This window comes from Branchiostoma floridae, chromosome 14 (genome assembly GCF_000003815.2).
Source record: "Branchiostoma floridae strain S238N-H82 chromosome 14, Bfl_VNyyK, whole genome shotgun sequence".
In the NCBI taxonomy this organism is placed as follows: domain Eukaryota; kingdom Metazoa; phylum Chordata; class Leptocardii; order Amphioxiformes; family Branchiostomatidae; genus Branchiostoma; species Branchiostoma floridae.
The window spans coordinates 4,129,304-4,150,494 of NC_049992.1; the positions used below are offsets into that span (position 1 = coordinate 4,129,304).

The following is a 21,191-nucleotide window of genomic DNA, read 5'->3' on the forward strand; positions in this document are numbered from 1 at the left end:
GTTGTAATGCTTGGAATGGTAGAGAGCAGCAATAGTAGCATTTCTTCTTTGGCATAATTTAAAAATAGATTATATCAACATCTGTTATACTTAGTCTAATAAACACAACCCGTACTAAATCAATTTCCAACTCAAAAATGATAAAGTTAGCCACATGTTTGGGGCAGCTATCCACTGTGTTTAGGACATACAAATGTAATATTGGAAGGCAGAGCACACCCCTCCCCTTCCACCGCCTTTTACCTCCTCAACTGAAGTCAGGTACCCATTTTTACACCTGTGTGGGGTGATCAGATGAGGAATTTCATGTACTTTACTGTGGGACACAACATCCAATTTAGTTGTCCATTTGGGTATTTCTAAGACATTTTTCATGTGGCTTGTTTGTGGATGTGACAAGTATTCAGCTAGCGGTAAAAATATAATATAGATAGCACCTTGGAGTTTCTGTACTTATCTACTAAAGGTATATTTTATCTTGTGTTTTTCCAGGTTTGTTTGTGGATGTGACGAGCAACTGTTTCCCCCTGCCCCTGGACTACATCAATCTGTCCTTCATCTGGGACGACCTGAAGGATGGGGGCACTGTTGGGGATGAAGTGCAACAGGTAACAGTTTTGTAGATTTTAAGATAATACTATTATATCCTTCTGATCTTTATTGCCTACTAAAGATCACCATAAAGCAACACATGGAAAACAAAGGGTAGATTTATTTTGGACTGAGCAGAGAACTTTGGACAAATGCATTTTTTACAGCTAATATGTTTACATATAAATATAATTATGATATTTTGTGAAAAACTCCTATCTTAAATAATGAATCATAATCATCCCCAGCTTTTTTATCTGACTTTGACTTTATTTGAATTCACAAATACATGTACCTTGCAAACTAGCCTTGTGGCAAGCATCATGGTGAAGAAAATACAGTACTACCCACCTACCATTTGAAATGAGCACAGTCACATTTTTGTACAGGAATCCTTGTTGTATTTTTCATTTTCACATAAGATCACAGAAAACAAACTTTTTCATCTTGATCTCTTGCTAAATGTGAAATGTCTGAGAACTTAGGAATTGTACAATGTAACGCTAGTTCACCTTTATCTGCAGGGTAACCTACATCCATTGCTTTCAGAATTGGTATTTAGAGATATCAAGTTGACGACAGTGGTTTCAAACTGCAACATTTTTAAATTATTGCAGCAGTATTTTCAAAATATTGCAGTTTGAAACCACCTTCTGTCACCTTGATATCCCTAATACCCAGTGTGTTTAAACCCCACAGATAAAGGTGAAGTAGCATTACGTGTCAAAGTTACGCACACAGCCACTCTCTTTCCCTGTGGTGTCTGTTTCCATCCTGTGTTTCTCCTGACTTCACAGGTTTATCTTCCCCCCCAGCCGAACACTCCCAAACAGGCCAGTCTGAAGAAGGTGCTCCCCACCCTGCAGAAGTGGATCTCCAAGTTCCTGCTTGAAAACAAGGACATGACAGCTTCACTCATCGGACATAACATGCTCATTGAACAGGTATTAAATACAAACATTAGCAAATGAATGCCTTTTTTAAAATTATAAAGGTAAAAGATAGTACCATAAACTTTTGAAGCCATAAAAGGGCAGTTGGCGTTGTTCCTGCTTGAAAACAAGGACATGACAGCTTCACTCATCGGACATAACATGCTCATTGAACAGGTATTAGATACAAACATTAGCAAATGAATGCCTTTTTTAAAATTATAAAGGTAAAAGATAGTACCATAAACTTTTGAAGCCATAAAAGGGCAGTTGGCGTTGTTCCTGCTTGAAAACAAGGACATGACAGCTTCACTCATCGGACATAACATGCTCATTGAACAGGTATTAGATACAAACATTAGCAAATGAATGCCTTTTTTAAAATTATAAAGGTAAAAGATAGTACCATAAACTTTTGAAGCCATAAAAGGGCAGTTGGCGTTGTTCCTGCTTGAAAACAAGGACATGACAGCTTCACTCATCGGACATAACATGCTCATTGAACAGGTATAAATACAAACCTATTAGTACTTTTAAAAGACCATAAATGTAAATGGTAAATTTATGAAGGTTAGACATCCAGGTAAGCAATATTCAAATACAATTCAATCTCTACAACTGGATAAAAACGGATATTTACTTCCAGACGTTTCGAGTGACATCCATCTGGCTACACAATTTACATTTGTGTAGCCTTTTGCATATGATCCTAACGATTTAGTGGTTAAACCAGTTTTTCTAGTTAGCTGTACTGGCATTGAATTGTTCTGACTAGTTCATTCTGCTTTTGCTGAAGAAGAGTGATGGATGTCACTCAAAACGTCCGGAAGTAAATATCCGTTTTTATCCAGTTGTAGAGATTGAATTGTATTTGAATGTAAATGGTAAAGTCAGTCCCATATCAGACATAACGTGCTCATTGAACAGGTAAAACTAACCAAATGAATACCCCAAAAGCAGTTACTCAAGCAACTGTATATGATTTTGGAAACGGTCAGTCGTTGCTTGAGTAACTGTTTTTTTTGGCTTATCTTATTACCTGGATATCTAACTTAAAGGTTTATCAAGGCTTTCCTCACTATACTCAGGTGAAAATGAGTACCTAGCTTCGGCTCACGGTGATTTACATAATTCACCCGCACGGGAGACCTGGCGCATATGAAAGGGTATGTCACCCCGTAAGGGGCGGTATAACCCCGTCGTGTGTAAACATGTGCGAACATGTGCAATCACGTCGACCGATGATGTATGTTCGTCTGTATCTCTGTGGATCTGCCGCTACCAGCCCAAAGCTGCCCAGGCAGATCCGTGTAATGAGTTGTATCATTGTCAATAAAGAAAGAAAGAAAGAAAGGTTTTTTGAAAAAATGACAACAGTCCCATAACCTTTTTGAGGCCACATAGGGGCAGTGGGTAATGTTATCCACTGTTTCTAAGGCACAATATTGTAAGTTGGAGCTCATCCCTCTCCTTCCATTGCCTTTTACCTCCCCAACCGAAGTCTTGTACCCATTTTTACACCTGGGTGGAGATAGGAAAGTCCTGTAAAATGCCTAACCGAAGGGCACAACGTCTGGCTGGAAATGCTGGGAGTCAAACACATGACCTCTCAATCTTCTGTCAATGTCAATTTTACCTTCAATTAGCTTTTGGGAAAGAATTTGTAACAACCTCATTTTTGTAGTTTGACAATCTATCATCTCTCTTGAATGTGGACATCAGGGATGCCATCACGGGTCACAATGGAGTCTTCTTCTCCACTCAGCCTTGTCCTCCAGGAGTGAGCGAAGCTCTGCTGTGGTGATGTTGCTGAGTTGGGTTGATGTAGGTTGTGGGCTATGCAGGGCTCTAGCCAGCGTCCGTTTTCCCGTCAATTGACGGAAATTTGCTGGGTCTGTCGGAAAAATTTTACAACCAATCCATCAACCTTGACGGACAAAAATCCTTGGTGGAAGTTACAGGCGATTTTGGGACGCCGTCCACGGCCGTAAAAGCCACACACTGTTTGTTTTGCTATTGTTATGATTGTTGACAATGTGTGTCGGCGCCCTTTCGCATACGATAATCTCATTAAAACCCGTTTTTCAAGGTCTCAATAGCAACATTAACTACTTTGTAGTGTCATAGGGAAACTGAATTTTTGCGGTTTTCATGACGATTGGAATTTGCTGACGGAAAATATTTTCGAGCTGGCTGGAGCCCTGGGGCTATGATACTATCATGCTATCCCCTTATGATTTGGTTTATTCTCTCGCTGTAGGTTCTACACTTGGTGTACTCCTTGGTGCAACATGGCTACTACAGCACCGAGGCTGACGTGACCATGCTGACTGGGCCCATGTTTTCTCTGCTGGACGGAAGGAACGACAAGCCGTGCCCTCCTAACTCTATGAGCCGTAAGTCATGTTATAGCTTGGATGTAGATGAGAGAAACTCCCACTTTTTCGTAGATTTAGCTCAATGCATTGTAAGAAAAGAAATGTTTTAGCCTGTCATTCAGCACCAGGGACAGGGCAAAAGTGGTGTTGTTGTTTCATTTAGGTCTTCTTTCAGTCTGCGTCAATTGTAATTTAATAACTTTAGGAGTGGTGTGATTTAAGTATGATAACAGTTTAAAGAAGCAGGACTTTTCTTTTACAAATCCAAACTTCAACTGCAATTTCAGCTGATATTCTCACAGGAAATCTTGTGTATTTTGTCCTTTTCCCTCTTCAGCTGAACAGTACAAGAAGCAGCTACAGAAGTACCAGGAGACCATACGGTACCGGCCCTCCAAGAAGACCAAGGCTATAGTTGATGCCAAGCTACAGTAGGGAATATTCCACCTTACTTTTCCCATCTTGTCATTTACATCCACACCAATGTATTTCCTTGATTCTTGGACTCTTTTGATTAATTTCTAAGTAAGCAAGGGGACACAGTGACCATGAAAACACAAAACTTGAAAATTCAAATTGGTGTGGCTAGTTTAGCCAATATTCTATTATCTTCATAATTCTTAGACATCAGAATTCATTAAAAGTGCAAAATGATTTTACCAGTTTGTTTTAGAGGCATGACTTCCAACATAAATTTACATGATTTTATGATATTTTGCAGATAGTTTCAGACCCTAGATAGACAATGTAGATGTAATTATTCTTTACATTTCTTATCTAAAAGGGCCTTGAAGGTGTTGAAGCTTCTACTAAACCATCGCTTCAACACAATCTTAAAGGTACTCCCCGATTTAATAGTTGTTTTCATTTTGATATCTTTTTAGAATATAGATTATTGTTTCTTGGTTAAATGTACTTGTTGTGATGATAATCATTTGGTGTAACGCTAGTTCACCTTTATTCTCGGGGTAACCTATATCCGTTGTACCTAAAAACATGATATTTAGGGATATGACGTCGGTGGACGGTGGTTTCAAATTGCATTTTTCTTTCATTATAATGCAGTTTGAGACCACCGTCCGTCAACATGATATCCCGAAATACCCTGGTGTTTAAAACAACGGATAAAGGTTACCCTGCAAATAAAGGTGAACAAGCGTTATAAGCATAACTGGATTTCTTTTACAGCACTTCGTTCTGGAGTTCAGAGTCACCCTTGAGAACTCCCAGGCTGCAAAGGTAATATCATTTACTATCAACTTTTGAAGACTGTGTGTGTCTACATGTGTGTGTGTGTGTCTGTGTATGTGCGCTCGTGCATGTGTGTGTGCGGTTCCATGGACTTTAAAGGTGTGGGGGTGTGTTTTAGTGTGTCTGTGTGTACATGTATGTGTGCAAGATAAATAGCTGAATACCATTGCTCCCTGTCAGTGAGTTTTGAGTTTAATTTGTAGTGTTGATACATCCATGTCATTCATTCTACATGTACAATGTAGTTTTGAATGATGAGTTTTGTCAATGGTATTGAATAATGGATCTCTTCCTGATTGCAGCTATTCACATCCAATGAGTTGGAGCCAATGTTGTATGAGAACTATGATCCAGACGATGATGATAAGTGAGTATTCTCACCAGCCAGTGGCATTTCTAACATACTAATTTCTTTCATTTATTTTGAAGTTCAACATCAGGGCTCAAAATATTTTTTTCTGCATACCTGCACTGGTGCAGGTAACATTGAAAATTACCTGCACCAGACAAATTTTATGTGCACCACTCTGAATTTAGGAAATATGGATCATACTAAAATTGTTCAGGAACCATGCATTGCTTTTTTTCTTTCATACTTTATCAATGCAGCTGATAACAATCCATACACACCTACATCATAGGACATTTATGTATAAAACCAAGTACAGGTTAGGTGCAGGTAGACACCAGAAATACCTGCACAGCTCTAATTTTACCTGCACTAACCTGCATATACAGGACCTGGTGGTATTTTGAGCCCTGAATATGCTGAGAAATAGTTATGCTTTAGTGATCTCAGTGTTTTGTCCTGTATTTATCTCCTGATGTGCTGGTATACTAAAGCCTGTGACCATGTTGGCTCCAGCGCCCAGGAGGCTGTAGAAAAGAAGCTGAGAGACATTGCTTTCTCCTGCACACACTTTGACCTGGAACTGCTGAAGGAGATCATTATGGTATGTAGGCATGTCCTGTGGCACAAGCGGTTATGCAACCCTGCTGCTTGGCTTCTTCTTCTTCTTTGTGTTAGGTGGCCACCATCATCTTGTTGATGTTTCTGCCACACTTATCAGTAGTGCTGGTACACATGATTGTCTGTCAAAGGTCCAGGTAATGGTACAGTGTAGGTTGTGAAATTGGGTGTCTACTGTGGTTTTTAATCCTAGGGCAGGCCCTGTGTATGTGGGAGCTTTAGGTTTCAAACCTCTGCATGTACAATGTAAAAGAACCCATCCTTCTCATCAAGAATTGTATAGAGGTGACCTATGCGTGCGACAGACCTTCTTACCATGTTATGTAGCATTGTGCCCTATTGTACTGTGGCTGGGAACTTAATTTGCTTGAATGTCCTTTTTGCTAAACTTGATTTTGCTGGATGTTTTTTGTTGTAGGATGTCTCGAATTACCAGTATGACCAGATGGTGGTGGAGTCGATGGAGGTTCTGAACATCTATTACTCCACCTTCATGGACCTGTTCAGGAGAGCCGACCAGTCCAAGGTATCTGCTCAAAATACTTTTGGCCTTCAGGTTGCTCTACTTCCAAGTTATTACTTTCTTCAAGTCAGTTACTTATCCATTATCTTCTGGCTACATCTAACTACTTCTGTTTTCAAGAAATGAATAAAAAAGCTTATGTATGTAGGTGGCGGAAAAAGCAGTGTCCCAACAGCAAAATTTCAGGTTGGGCACTGTGCTACCTGATTAAGTTGCGCCAACCAAAATGCGTTTGTATTATTTTGCAACTGGGTATTTTGAGCACTGTAAAATACAAAAAGGCAAAACTTAAATAACAAATATTGACTATTTCTTCCATAGTACCAATAATTGTTCTTTAAAGTGTGCATGTACATTTTTTAATTTAGCTGAGTTTGCAAAACAAGGCTCAAAGGCCACTCAAGCTTAAAGGTCTTGGTTGAGATAGTTGGAAAAGAAGGATTGAAATTGTGAACCCAGACAGTTGCTTTATAAAGCCCATTTTGACTCTGCATTGCATGTGGATTTTCTTCCCTTATTATTGCAAACTAATAACTAATAGAAAGCCAACTGTTAGAAAATGTAGTCTTAAACTAGTGCTATTTGCTTCTGTAGATACTTTATCCACAGGTGTCGATCAAACCCTCAGTAAGTGATATTTCTGTGTTCTTTGGAATTGTCAGGCAACAGAGGTATGTATTAGGAGGGACGTCAAGGTGTGCAGTTTAACTCGGGTAAATTCGCTGGACAGAACCACATGGAAGTGCAGTGTGAAGACTAGTCAACTGTTGCCTGTAACCCCTGTGTCAGGGTTTCCCAGCAGCAGTATAATCAAATACTGGATACTACATAATAACAATAAATGTAATACTACTAACTGTTTTTTCCCAGGTCCTGATGACAGAGAAGTCCTGCGAGGTCCACAGGGAAGTACTGAAGGACCTTCCATTGTTCCGGAAGCTGGTTCCTGCCAAACTCAGCAACGACAACCTCAACACCATGTGTGCCATCCTGGACAAGTTCATCGGGTGAGCATTTTCTCAACCATACAGGTACCAACTGTAAAGCTTGATGTCTTTTGTTTTCGAACAAACTTGCTCAGTGCCACAATGACCACTTTTGGCACTTAGAGGAAAGCTAACTGTAGCAGCAACTCCTCTCCCTATGTCAGAAACATCAAGCTTGACAGGCTCAAGTAACTGACCCAATAGGTGAAGCAGGAAAAGCTGTTCAGGAAATTCCTTCCCAATTAGGCTCTAATACTTTTGATCCACTTACACAGGGAAAGACCCTTACTATTTATTTTAAGTGCGTTTTATCAGTTTTGTAATTGCTCAAACTTAAAATGAATTTAGTAATTTCAAGTTGGGACCCAGATTGTTGTTGCCCTATGAAGGGAAGGGAAAATATCATGTTAGTGTTTTAAGCTTGTATTGAACAAGGACTAACTAACTTATACATTTTTTATAGATTTTGCTGCTTGCCTGGAGTTGCAGGAGAGCCACACCCAGTCAACCAGGCCATCCTGTACAACTTCTGTGAGTTGCTGTAACTTTGCAATCAATTATTTTTATAGACACTCCTAAGAATGCTTTTTATTTTCCTGGTGACAAGAACTACACTTTAAGACAAGTCTAACAACACTCAAACAGTTCATACTGCTTGTAGACAGAGCAATATTTCATTGACAACTGGATGTAGGAGTTTCCTTTTTCACAACCAATAATGTCTCTCACCTGCATATGTTTTTGAGAGCTTCTGATTGAAGTGCTACAATTGCGACAGCTGTTTAATTCAATGTTTTACAACTTAAGTGTTTAAATAGATTTTGGGGCTTATTTTTCAGATGTCCTTGAAAGTGTCCTTGAGGTCCTGTTCCAGAAAGTTGACGTGCATCTTCAGGAGCAGTACTCACGCCAGCAGCTTATCTTTAAGAAGTGCTTCAAGCTACTCAGGGTGCTGGCAAGGTAGCTGCAACTACATGTATAAAATGCTAGTTCACCTTTTATTCACGGGGTAATATTTATCTGTTGTATTCAAGACTAGGGTATTTAGGGATATCAAGTTGACGGACAGTGGTTTCAAACTGCAATACCGTTACCTAACAGAAATACCATTTTGAACCACTGTCCATCGACTTGATATCCCTAAATTCCCTGTTTGTAACTAAAACGGATATAGGTTACCTCGCGGATAATGGTGAACTAGAGTTACTAACACTTCCAATCACTGAGTGACCGTACAGCAAACCACATTTGATTTATGTAGCCCTTGATTTCATAATTAGAACATAATGCAAGATATGAAAGGATCATTTCATAGACAAAAACTAAACTCAAGTGAACAAATTTTTTTTAAGTTCTTGATCTATGAAAATCATGAAAGAGTGATTTGTCGAATCTGGTCACTTGGTATTGCAGCATGGTTGTAGTGACTAGTGAAAAGGGGTTGTTACCCAGTATTCACATATAACTGCAGCAGATTGCAGCAACTGCCAACTTTCAGACATATTGGAGCAAAGGCCCCTTCCTAACATCACAATTCTGGTAGATTAGTATTATTTTTCTTCTTCTTCCGTATTTGAGGCTACCAACTTCAATTTGCTGAAGACTTTTGTAGCCTATATAGGAAAGTCGTGTAAAGTGCTTTCCCAAGGGCACAAGATTGGTGACACGGCGGGGTTTGAACTCAGGACCTTCTGGGCCTGAGTCAAACGTGCTGCCGATTGCGCCACACCATGAGGAACATGAGTCGAATGTGGCCAACATGCACTGTTTTGTAGGATTTAAGTCTAGATCATTCTGTCATTTTAAGCTTATGCAAAAAGATGGTGGGTTACCTTCTTTGTGCTTCATCAAGTTAAAAACATTTTGTTGTTGTTTTCTACAGAGGGAATGAGATTGTTCAGCTGCGTCTGTTTGAAAGAATGGACGACATGCTGAAAGTGAAGGGTGCCGAAGTGGAGATGGCGAAGGCCATTACTGAGGTACAACAACTTCTTACTCATATTTTCCGGCCAATTGTTAGACTGAACTATTGGGGGCTTTTGACACAGAGGGAGGGAATAGTTAGCATTTTCTTGCAAATGGTGACATGTAAATTGCAGTTATAGTTTTTGTATTTATTAGCATTTTCAGTAGTATTAAGATGTTGACAAAGGCTAAAAAACTGTAGTGCACAATAGCAATCAAGCCAGCACCATGGACAACAACTGTAGGACTGCCTTTAGCCTTGAACTTTTTTACTATTCCACTCACTGTTTGGAAGCCTATGTAATGGATTTTTGCTGTAAAATCTGTCATTTTAAGCTTATGCAGATAAACATATTCTTCAGTTTCAATTTCTGAGTTGCTGCTTTTTTTTTTATATATATTAAGTGAAAAAAAATGTTGTCATCCCTACAAGCAAATTTCCATTCCTGGGCACAACAGATGCCCAAACTGGTCCTATTTTCATCCGAATGAAAGCTCATCTGTGTTGGTAAATTCCATAGTGACAAAGTTTAAACTTTGTTCCAGCAAAAAGGAAAAACTCACCATAAATTTCCAGTCGAGAACTCCAACCTTCAGATAGATGACTCGCTGATGTTCCTATTTTCCCCAAAAACTTACAAAATCCCTCCCATTTTTCTTTCAGATCTTCACGGGAAACAAGCTGACCTGCCTGAAGGTTCAGCAGCAGCATGTGGAGCAGGTGTGGGGGCTGGTCGAGACGCACGGCGAGCTCTGCTGCGAGTTTCTCGATCTTCTCAATGCCATTGTCAAGGTGAGTATCCAGTACTTAGCTCTCTCAAACTCACTCAGTCCTGTAACTGGTGGAGACCCACGGCGAGCTCTGCTGCAAGTTTCTCAATCTGCTCAACGCTATCGTCAAGGTGAGTACACAGTACATAGCTCTCTCAAACTCACTCACTCAGTCCTATAACTGGTGGAGACACACGGCGAGCTCTGCTGCGAGTTTCTCGATCTGCTCAACGCCATCGTCAAAGTAAATGTACAGTATATAGCTCGCTCACTCACTCGCTCACTCACTCGCTCACTCACCCGCTTGCTCGCTCACTCACTCGCTCACTCGCTCACTTGCTCGCTCGCTCACTCGCTCGCTCGCTCACTCGCTCCCTGGCTCGCTCACTCACTTGCTCACTCACTCACTCACACACTCACACGCTCGCTCACTCACTCACTCATTCACTCACTCACTCACTCACTCACTCACTCACTCACTCACTCACTCACTCACTCACTCACTCACTCACTCACTCACTCACTCATGCAGTACAGTGCAGGTAACAGTTGAGTTAAGCAGGTACTTCTTGCTTACCTGGACCTAACAGGCACTGCTCGATCATGAAAACGAGCCCATGAAACAAGGGTGTTCTTCATAGTTAGCAATTCCTCTATTACAGCACTCAGCAGATGGTAAAGTTAAAAATGACACTGCTAGAAACATCTTCAAAATGCTGTTTTAGGATTGAGTGAAGAGTAAGAAACAGCATCCAATCAATTAGATGTTTCATTGTTACTTAGATTTCTGGGTATCCACTTGTGATTGTATTATATGATATTGCTGTGCTGTATTTCCAAACAATGGTTAACCAGCATCCTCCATCTTATTTCTCCCAAGGTCGAGGAACTTGACCTTCCCCTGAAGAGGAACCAAAGTTTTGTGATGAAGTACTTCATGCAGTACCGATCCGAAGTGGCAGGGGTCATTGATAGGAGTGCTGAGGAGAGGTGTGTTATATGTTCTTCAAGACTGTTTATACTTTACCAGTCTCAACACATTCAGTGTGTGTGTGTGTGTGTGTATTTGTGCATGTGTTGGGGTTGTATGTATGTGTGTGTGTGTTAGGATGTAGATTTGTGTTTCTCTGTCATGTGCATGTGTGTAGGTGTGCTTGCGTGTAAACTTGTTTAAACACGTTTGGCAGTTTTCTTGTAATTTAGATTGAAATATGAACTTTCATTGAACTATGATTAAGGCTTCACAGCTCAAGATGTTGAAATATCTAATTTCTGACAAGAAACCATGTCTGAGGAAATGAGCTGATCCATGCTTTGTTTCAGGATGACGGTTTTCACAGCAACCCAAAACATCGGAGATCTGCGCTACATGATGGGAATGGTGAACGTTCTCGCCACATGTGCGGAGGTTGGTGACTGATTGATATTTTGCTATCAACTTTTCAAAAATTCTACATGCTCCAAAATAGACAAACATTCCATAGTATCCGACTTCGAAACCTACAACTACATTGTACATTGGCTTGACTTTGACTTTATTCAGATCCACTTTTAGCTATTACAACATTATGTTGCCAGCTATTCTTCCAGTGGTCTACATAAAATACATTAATACACGCACAACATTACATTACATTACATTAGGCCACACCGATTTAATTTCTTGGTTCACGGATTCGCTCGCTCCTATTTTTTGGAGAAAAAAAATAAAAATAAAAATTACCACTCAGCAAATTTTCACCATTAATGAAACCATTCACCAACTTTCTGGTGTAGCAAATTGGCATTTATATTGTAAGCTCCTTAAAGTGTGGGTACAGGTGCTGTTACTGTACAAAAATAGTGTTTTTTTTTTCCTTTTTTCAAGCTGAAAACTTTTTTTCTTTATGTTTTGGATTAGCCGTTACCTTTACCCCAACCATTTTACAATTTTTATTTTTATTTTTATTTCGCCCTCTCGCTCCATATTTTTTATTAAAAAATCCGTGAACCAATAAATTAAATTGGTGTGGCCTTACATACATACAAAACATAATATGTACATTGCAAACTATACAACTGAGAGAAAAACAAGTTCATTTAGTAACTGTGTTCCAGTGGTAAGCCATACGGTAAAGGAAGCGCTTCCTTTCTGCATTGGTCCTAGGTTTTGACAGTTTGATGCAGTTTGTTGTTGTTGACCGTGTTTGGTACCGACTGTTGGTTGACTGGAATGTAGTTCTGGCTTCAAGTTAGAATGGCCAGTTTCAATTACTAAGGATACGGAATTTAGAAATATGCCTTAAATTATAATGAAAAGTAAAGGTTCGTCACTATCTTAAGCTTTGATAAAATTAAAAGTTACAATATACTTTGAAAAGACGGCTAGGTGGAATTGATTTTAATAAATGAAAAACTGTACCAATCATATAGGAATTGTGTAAGTTTAAGGTTTAAAGTTAACATGACTCACAACTTGCAAGTTAAGGTCCTGAAAATCCATGGCTATAGTAATTGGGTCTTTCCTCATGTTGTTTTGCAGGGAGAAAACAGGTTCATCGAGTCCATCTGCCAGACCATTTTCTCGGTCGATGAACTCTTCCAGATTCTGACCAATGACAAGATCGACAACAACCTGAAACGGCCCTTCCTCCGCTTTCTGCTGTGGGTGTACCTGAACACGGCCGGGAGCGTGCTCGACAGCGGGGTGGGGGAGTTGGCGCACGATCCGTAAGTTGATTTGTGTTGAAGCAGGGGTCTGAAAGGGTAAAAAAAAATATCATTTCATCAGGTTGGTAGCACACTGGATATTGTACTAGAACATAGGAGATTGGAGTTTTCAGTTATAAGCTCAGTCTGATACGCATCAAAAAGTAACCAGGTGAGACATAATTGGTCGTATAAAGAACTCTAATATCCTGAATATTTCTTGTTAATGGAGCAAAGTGTAATAGGTGCAAGAAATTGCGAACCGTCTAAAATTCTGTTTCCTAGATTTTGATGGGGCAAATGTGAAATGACTTGATCTTAATCATGTGGCAGTTCTTTTGCACTGTTAACGTTGAGGACCAGATGAAAATGTCATGAAATTTTATTTTAATTTAATCCTTCTAGCTTAGTTGTCCCATCGTTGCAAGGTTCTGGTTCTTCAAGGGGCAAAAGTATCATGCACACTGGACAGAGCTGCACTTGAAACAAATCTTGGAGTATACAGAGTTTTTTAGAGCTCTGATACAGGAAGAAACTCTCCTTATATGTCCGATACCTTCATTCTGTATTAGGCGTCTGTGGGACTATCTGAAGGGTCTGTGCCTTGTACTGAAGATATCCACCGACTACGTGAAGGGAAACCCTGACAAGGCACGGCAGCAACTCAAGAAACCTCCTTCAAAATGGTAACTGCCTCAGATCATTTCTAGCTTATATTGATGGAGGTTTTAGCCTTTATTTCTTATGGACCCTGTCTGGAATACATGTAAGTCGATACAGGACAAGAAAAAATGATGGCACAAGTCAGTTGTAACCGCACCTTTCCCACTTGAAATTTCTAAGTAGACAGGATTCTGGTTTAAATTTGAGGTCACCCATTTTTTTAAGCCAAACAAATCTCATGAGGTAAGTATATCAAGTGGTAGCACTTTAGCTTAACTTTTTCTTCTCTTCAATGATCAAACTTTCTCATCTGGCTGCTGCCATTTATAGACAGACACTAGTAAGTGTACTTCAACATGGCACAATGATGACATCAAGATACAAAACGCCTGTTTCTCTTTGTTTGATGTTCTTACGCTAAGTTGCACGTAGTGAAATACCGAAAACAAAAAAAAATAAAATCTATACTATCCGCAACTCTGACCTAGCTGCACAGTAGACTCCTGTAGAGCCATTTTTCTTCGTTTGACGGTAACAAACCACTGTAACCACGGTAACAAACCACTGTGTTTTCTCAGGCTAGTAAGACCGCGAAAGAATTCAAAGAAGAAGAAGAAAGCTAAGAAACTGAGGTATTTTCAAATTCAAAGCATGACGTTCAATCATGACACTTTTTCACTCCATTGAGAAAGCACCAAATCAAAAGAGACCAACTTAAGACAAACTTTAGCGCTGGGTGGACCTAGCATTAGTCAGGTTGTTTCACAGTTTATTATAAGTAGATTGCATGGCAGCAAATACTGGGTGTTCAATGGCTTTCATAGACTCTGAAAAAGATTTTTAAGAAAATGAAGCTGGCAATAGAGGTCCTTCATCTCTAATCTTGATAGAAAAATTCTTCAATCAGAAGAATGTTCTAGTAATTTACTCATACGTGACTGATGAACGTCTTCAATGACTTCTTCTCTTTCTTTCAGGGATGAGTCAGCTGACCTGTCCAATCATGGAACCTTGCATTACATCTTTGAAGCCATCATGCCTTTCTTGCAGGTAATGCTACATGCACTATGTCATTGGCAGGCATCAAATCTGTTAAATGCTTATCATAATAAGTTTTTCATCACCTAACTGGAAATTATGAAGATGCAACTTAAAACTATCTTGCAAACCTGGGGCCTTAAAGAGGATGAAATTCAATGTAGACTGTAGGTTAACTTACAGACTCTCAGGTGGTTTCTCTTGCAATATAAGTCCACCCCATTTTCCATGTCTGAGGGCTGTTAATGTTTAGGTACCAAGTAAAGAGAAAGACCACACCAATGAACCTGTAAATATGGAACATGATGTCTGCCTTCTCTTTCACAACCAGTGGGACTATAATCATAACTCTTCAATCAGTAAGCTTAACTGGAGCAAGGTCATAAATGAAAATTTTAATTTGGTAAGGGTTAACGTATCATTTATTACTGTTCAGATCTTTAAAAAAAATGTATGATCTGGTAACTATCTGGTAAAGCTAACAAATTGAAAGTGTGTTTTTGACTTATACAGGTCTTCTTCAGGCAGTACTACTCCCCAGAACGAGAAAGCTATCCAGAGGAAGCTGATGTTGTGGACCTCATGGCAAAATCACTCTTGGTGAGGCAAATTTCAAATCTATTCTTCTTCACTATAGAAATCATCCTCATCATATCTTGTCCTGCCAGAACTACTGTAACAAGTTCAAGGCTTCTTGGTTAGTTTCATACATTATATAAGCTGGCAACATTTGGACCCAGTTTGCAATCTTGGAAAATGTGTTTCATACATTGTAGTTTGGTTAGGATGACCACATCAACAGTTGGCTGGAGTTTGTCTAGACCATAAGTTTGTCCAGGACACATCATAATTATAAACTTTAAGGGAACAGTAAGATATAGTGAGAGTATAGCTCCAGGTGTATTGTTTATCCAATTGTAACACTTACATGTAATAGTATTTAGTATCCCATGGCCTTTCGTATCCCATGTAACACAATAGAATTGCTGCATTTAGCCCATATGGGCAGGAACATGCAAATAAAGATCATCAATTATACATCATAAATGATTTCTAACCAGACCTATAGACAACATTACATATATCAGAAAACACCTTTGCACCTATAGATGTAAGGAAAGGGGTGCTTTGCGCACTCCATTACAGTTGCTTATTTCTTCTTATTTTGCAGAACTTCATCGATGCTGTGGGGACCCTGATCTCCAACCTGACCCACCAGAAGAACATGGTCAACTGTATGACCTCCATCCTGTCTGTGGCAACCCTGCCAGTCCGGGTATATTAAAATCTTTTAGTACCTGAATTGTGTTTTTCAAAGGTGACTGTTCAAAATTTGTGGAAATTCCACTAAGCTTAGAAGTTTGCTTACATTTAACTAGGAAATTACAATTTTAAGTGTTTCAAAAGATGTGGATAGATTCTGATCATAGCATTTGTAAGGGATTTTTTGTAACATACATGTATGAATTTTGTTTAGAGACCTGTTACCTTTCCATTTGGACCTGACCTGGCCATTCTGTTTCCTTTTTGTTCAGATAATTGTTTCTTCAGTTTCAGTTTCAGTTTATTTATTTATCCAGGAAAATACATCGCCTACTGGCATTTTTCAATACCTCCTGGGGGGCCGGGAGACCCCAACATAAAATAACACAAAATCACAACAACTGAGTCAAAATTGAAATCAAAGGTCAAACTTAAATAACTAAACGTCAGGTGTCAACTATTTACAATACAAATAACTCAGGATAACTTAATATAATAATGGTAATAATAATAACAATGATAACACATTCAGGCAGTGGATCAACTTAAAATCAAAGTAATGAAAAGTGGAATGAAAAGTGGAATTTGCATATCAATGTGTTGCTGGTCGGGCAGTGTTTGTTACAAAGTTGATTTGAAAATGAAAAATAACAGTCAGAAGAGAACATAAATGTCAGTCTTAGCGTCAAAACATAATACAGAAATCAAACAAAAGGATCCACTGTGATATGACAGGTACTTAAGTTAAAATATATACAATCAGAATCCTTTAGTCCTGGTCATACAATCGTTTAAACTGTGACAGTGTCCTCGAAGATCTTCTTGTATTGACCCAAGGATTAAAATTGACTTTGTCCATAGTAGTCAACTGTTTGCAGTAACTGTATGTCAGTCATCCAGAACACTCACAGACTGCAACAGTACTGTTACATCTCTAATGTTTCTGTGACTGTTTCAGGTGATGGAGGAGTTTCAGTCAACATATGGAAGTGGGGGGCAACTTCAGGACATCAGAAGCGATGCTAAAAAGGTAACTGTTGTATAAAACTATTCACCATTGTGTCTATATGATAAGGGGTGATCGTGTTGGAGTTTTGAAGAAGTAAAAGTACTGATAGAATTCATTTTGGGCGTGTATTTTTTGTTCGTTTGTTTGTTTGAACTTTGTTTATTCATGAGCTTGAGTCTTAAATCAGCCCGCTGGCCGCTTTTCATTGAGGCCTTGAGAGAAGTAAGGGTTAGACAAAACATATAACAGAGGTACAGTTTTCATCCTTTTGAACAATTTCTTACAACTGTAAGTTATTCAATTGATTTGCAGGAATACGAGCGCTACTACTCCAATGAAGAGGAGCTGAATGAACAGTTGAACACGTTTGCTAACAACTGCATGTTTGCCTACTGTGGGGAGAACACTGTGGAAGTGCAGATAGATTTTCCCTCTGACAGAGGTGAGAAATTCATAATGTCATTTCTATTCTCATATTTCATTCTAATTGGTATGGTACAATATTATGTAAATGTATGACAGCTTTTGAGTTCATAGCTGGTAGGTTTTGGTAATGGTAACTCACTACTTTGTGAGGATTGTATTTGGCTCACTTTGTGTGTTTGTGTGTGTTTCTGTGTATTTGTATGTGTGTGTGTGTGTGTACTGTGTAATGTAAAATTGTATAATCTTTGTATCTATGCCATACATACACATTGCCTTGTTACCATGGGAAGGGGTTCTACTTCTACATGAAGTTTGGAAGAAATTTATTGATATATATCTTGAAAGTTCATCTGTGTTGGTAGAAGTTTTTTGTGTTGGACATAGCAGTTCAACTGTAATCCATTGTTATTACCTTTGGAATCATATTTTGGTAGAATCAGGTACGTTAGATAATATTGTGAGGCTTTTCGTCTCCCTCTGCTTCCAAAAAAGAAGTCAAACCCAACCTGTTTAGAAATAGCCAACACTAGTATTAGAGTAGATTATTGTTCATAACTGTTAATTGTCACTTGTATATCTACTATGTTTATACCATGCACTTGCAATTAGCCCTCGGGCATGAACTTGCAAATAAACTTCTTATTGCAATATTCACAAAACTTACAGTTCCTTATTTCTCACCCGTGTAGAGTACAATGACAAGGTTGCCAGTGAGGAGTTGCCTCTTGCTGAGGAGTTTCAGGATCACCTGAAGTGTTTCATCGACACAAGCAAGGCAGTGCCAGAGGAAAGATATGCCATGGCCGAGAAACTGATTGAACAGCTACAGTAAGGAATATCACTCACTCACTCACTATCTACGTTTAGCGTCCATTGTTCCCCGTCTTGCAAGTATAGGACGTTGTGGGATATCGTTCAAGTCTGATAGGTGATCTCCAGCTGTCTCTGTCAATTAAGAGGGTTCAACTTGGCTTAATATAATGTAATATTGTTCACGTTGTTGTATTACAGCCAGTAGGTACCACATTTGAGTAATACCGCTGTTGTAACATGCTTGAGGTACCATTCGAACATGTTTTACTTCAATTTGTTTTCTTTAGATGAACAAATACTATATATATTGATTCATAGCTGATTGAAAAGTAATGTGGGTCTTTGTTGTAAATCAACAGATCTGCTCAGTGTTGCTAACAAAAGGTAGTGGATGCTTCCTGAAACATCTGTGACCATTTCCAAAATCTATATAGTTGCATGACTAACTGCTATTTGGCTCAATCTTTCCTTGATCTCTAATCTTCAATGACATCTTTGTTGTTGGTTTCTTGCAGTATATCGTCCAATAACTACAGATCGACTCTGGTGGAGAGGATTCAACAGGAGAAATTGGACATCAAGTGCCTTCAAGTAAGGCCTGCCAATTTGTTTCAAGTTTTTAGTAGTGATAACTTGTTGTATTTAGGTTAGGTTACTACTAAGAAAAAGTCTCTATACAGTATCAATATGTTGTAAAGTTTTTAGAAGTATCTTACGTTAGAGCAAGCATTCTCCTACACAGAGGTATACTTAAACACAGTTCTTTGCCACTGCATGATAGTTCAGTGCCCTTCTTCCACTAAGTTGTACAACTCAACTATGTACAGTACAAAAGAAGTGCTACTATCCCTGTCCTTGGTGCTGAACAACTACTTTACTTAAACCTCCATCACCAGCCCTGTTCCTGGTTTTGAAATACATGTAATACAATGGAGCAAGTTAGATATGGTAGATGTAGCCACTACCAAAGCACTTTTTGTAAATGAATGTCTCGGACTCTGTATTGTTCGAGATATGCACTATAATGTTGACAATTCTTTATCTGTTTTCCATCAGCTACTCCGTGCCATGATTCACAATGAAGAACGCAAGCTCCCTGGAAACTGGGAAATGTACCCAAAGAAGAACAAAAAGTAGGTCTGCCAAGATTCTGTGTGTCCAGTTTTGGTATTGTTAGTTTGAAATATCTCATACTTTCAAATAAGGTAATCATTTTCATTACATGAGCTTTAATTGTTTCAAATTTAAGTTTCAAAGCCACATGCCATGGACAATTGTGCATCATCTGACCTTTAATACACATTTATATAAAAATGAATATCCCTGACACTGATCTGAAGTAGCCATTTCTGAGAGCAAAATAAGTTGTAGCACTTCACTATAGATACTCAGAAGTAGCCAGATATACTCTGTTCTGCCACTGAAAACACAATTGAACAAAGCCTTCATTTTTTGGTAGAATGAGGTAAAGACGTTTGATTTTTTGTTTCTTTGCCTTCAGGAAAATCCAGCACCTGAAGAAGGTGCAGATGGCTCTAGCAGACAAAGGTGCACTACTGAAGATCCTTCCGCTGATCTCACGTGACAGCGATGACCTGATCGCTGAGGTGCTGGCTCTACTGGCTGCCATGCTGTACGGGGGCAATGAACATGTGCAGGTGATTTCATTTGTTCATGACATTGTGATTCTTACCTCTCACAAGGAAAGTGTGTGTTACTAGTATCTTCTACAATATAGAAGAAGAAGAACTTAATTGCGCAACGATCGTACACAGTACAATGTATGGCAAAAATAAGAAGAAGAAACAAACTTATCATCCTAATTACTAAAACAAGTATCAAACTTAGTACATAATTTATGCCTATTATGAATATAGAATGAAATTGGCATTCTAATTTCTAGAACAATAAGAGCTAGCTTAAATCATTGATATTGTGTTACAATCGAGTGGGGCTAATTATGAATTTCGGCATTTTTTCTTATGACAAAGCAGTCTTTTATATATTTACCTATCTTAGCATTGTGGGAGTTGGTTGCCTTTTGAACGCTGTACCTGAAACCAAGACTATGCCAAATTAATTGGTCGTTACAAAAAAGGCTTACATGGTAGATCAACTCAGAGCTGTTTTTCATTATGTCTTCTTCTTATAGTTTCAGTACCAAGAAAATGAATTTTCATGGCCTTGTTATTCATGTGTAGAATAGTCATGTAAGTGGATAGACTGATTGGGTGAACTGCTAAGTGTGTTGTTTGGGGCTTCATGAATTTAGCAGTTTTTTTTTTCTAATTTGTGAAACTTAAAGTCATGTACATCTATGAATAGACAAACATATTTTGAGTTAAGACATACTATTAGCCTCTTTCCCAAGCAGTATAAGATGCTAACTTTGAGTTGTTTTCTGTGTGGTAGGATTGCCTGATGGACTTTTTCATTGGCAGCAGGGAAGAGATGCTGTTTTCTGCCTTCAAGTCCAGAATGGAACTATCAGCAGTCATCACTACAGAGAGGTACGTATGGTCGTGGACCAAAGTCTGTGCAACGCAAGCTGTTCAGAACCATAGTGGTCCATTTTCCTAGTAATTTGTGTACTAGATCAGGGGAAGGGACCATTTTGAAGAAAAAAAATCAGTAGAAGCCAATCAATCATTAGAATCATAGCTGGTACCATGGAGCATAAAATGCGCAAATACAGCATGCTTTCTCCTTGGTACTGAAATGCCATCCATGATGTAATATTTCCAAATTCTTTATAGCATGAAAGTTCATCTGTGTCGGGAGAATACATTATGGAATTGCTCAACTTTCTTTCCAACACGAATTAATATGGGGACTTACCCTAAATTTTCGGTCAACTCCGTCGACCTTGTTCACAGAATGACCCTATCTCCAGCAGTGACGTTAGGAACATGCCACTTTTGCAG

At 38.9% G+C, this 21,191-nt stretch overlaps 1 protein-coding gene across 1 annotated transcript in view; it reads left to right on the forward strand.

The window, feature by feature from the left end:
* Positions 1 to 21,191, forward strand: part of LOC118430936 (inositol 1,4,5-trisphosphate receptor type 3-like) — a 58,720-nt gene that overhangs the window by 20,957 nt on the left and 16,572 nt on the right. Inside the window, exons 29-57 of the mRNA XM_035841963.1 lie at positions 493 to 608; positions 1,407 to 1,535; positions 3,784 to 3,919; positions 4,239 to 4,332; positions 4,686 to 4,740; positions 5,090 to 5,140; positions 5,455 to 5,519; positions 6,018 to 6,105; positions 6,541 to 6,648; positions 7,516 to 7,652; positions 8,095 to 8,162; positions 8,471 to 8,591; positions 9,514 to 9,610; positions 10,261 to 10,389; positions 11,248 to 11,357; positions 11,691 to 11,775; positions 12,889 to 13,076; positions 13,628 to 13,741; positions 14,297 to 14,350; positions 14,696 to 14,768; positions 15,270 to 15,356; positions 15,928 to 16,032; positions 16,978 to 17,049; positions 17,341 to 17,470; positions 18,144 to 18,282; positions 18,783 to 18,858; positions 19,324 to 19,400; positions 19,769 to 19,925; positions 20,680 to 20,777. Of these exons, the coding sequence (XP_035697856.1) occupies positions 493 to 608; positions 1,407 to 1,535; positions 3,784 to 3,919; positions 4,239 to 4,332; positions 4,686 to 4,740; positions 5,090 to 5,140; positions 5,455 to 5,519; positions 6,018 to 6,105; positions 6,541 to 6,648; positions 7,516 to 7,652; positions 8,095 to 8,162; positions 8,471 to 8,591; positions 9,514 to 9,610; positions 10,261 to 10,389; positions 11,248 to 11,357; positions 11,691 to 11,775; positions 12,889 to 13,076; positions 13,628 to 13,741; positions 14,297 to 14,350; positions 14,696 to 14,768; positions 15,270 to 15,356; positions 15,928 to 16,032; positions 16,978 to 17,049; positions 17,341 to 17,470; positions 18,144 to 18,282; positions 18,783 to 18,858; positions 19,324 to 19,400; positions 19,769 to 19,925; positions 20,680 to 20,777 (2,959 nt within the window). The remainder of the gene's footprint in view (positions 1 to 492; positions 609 to 1,406; positions 1,536 to 3,783; positions 3,920 to 4,238; positions 4,333 to 4,685; positions 4,741 to 5,089; positions 5,141 to 5,454; positions 5,520 to 6,017; positions 6,106 to 6,540; positions 6,649 to 7,515; positions 7,653 to 8,094; positions 8,163 to 8,470; positions 8,592 to 9,513; positions 9,611 to 10,260; positions 10,390 to 11,247; positions 11,358 to 11,690; positions 11,776 to 12,888; positions 13,077 to 13,627; positions 13,742 to 14,296; positions 14,351 to 14,695; positions 14,769 to 15,269; positions 15,357 to 15,927; positions 16,033 to 16,977; positions 17,050 to 17,340; positions 17,471 to 18,143; positions 18,283 to 18,782; positions 18,859 to 19,323; positions 19,401 to 19,768; positions 19,926 to 20,679; positions 20,778 to 21,191) is intronic.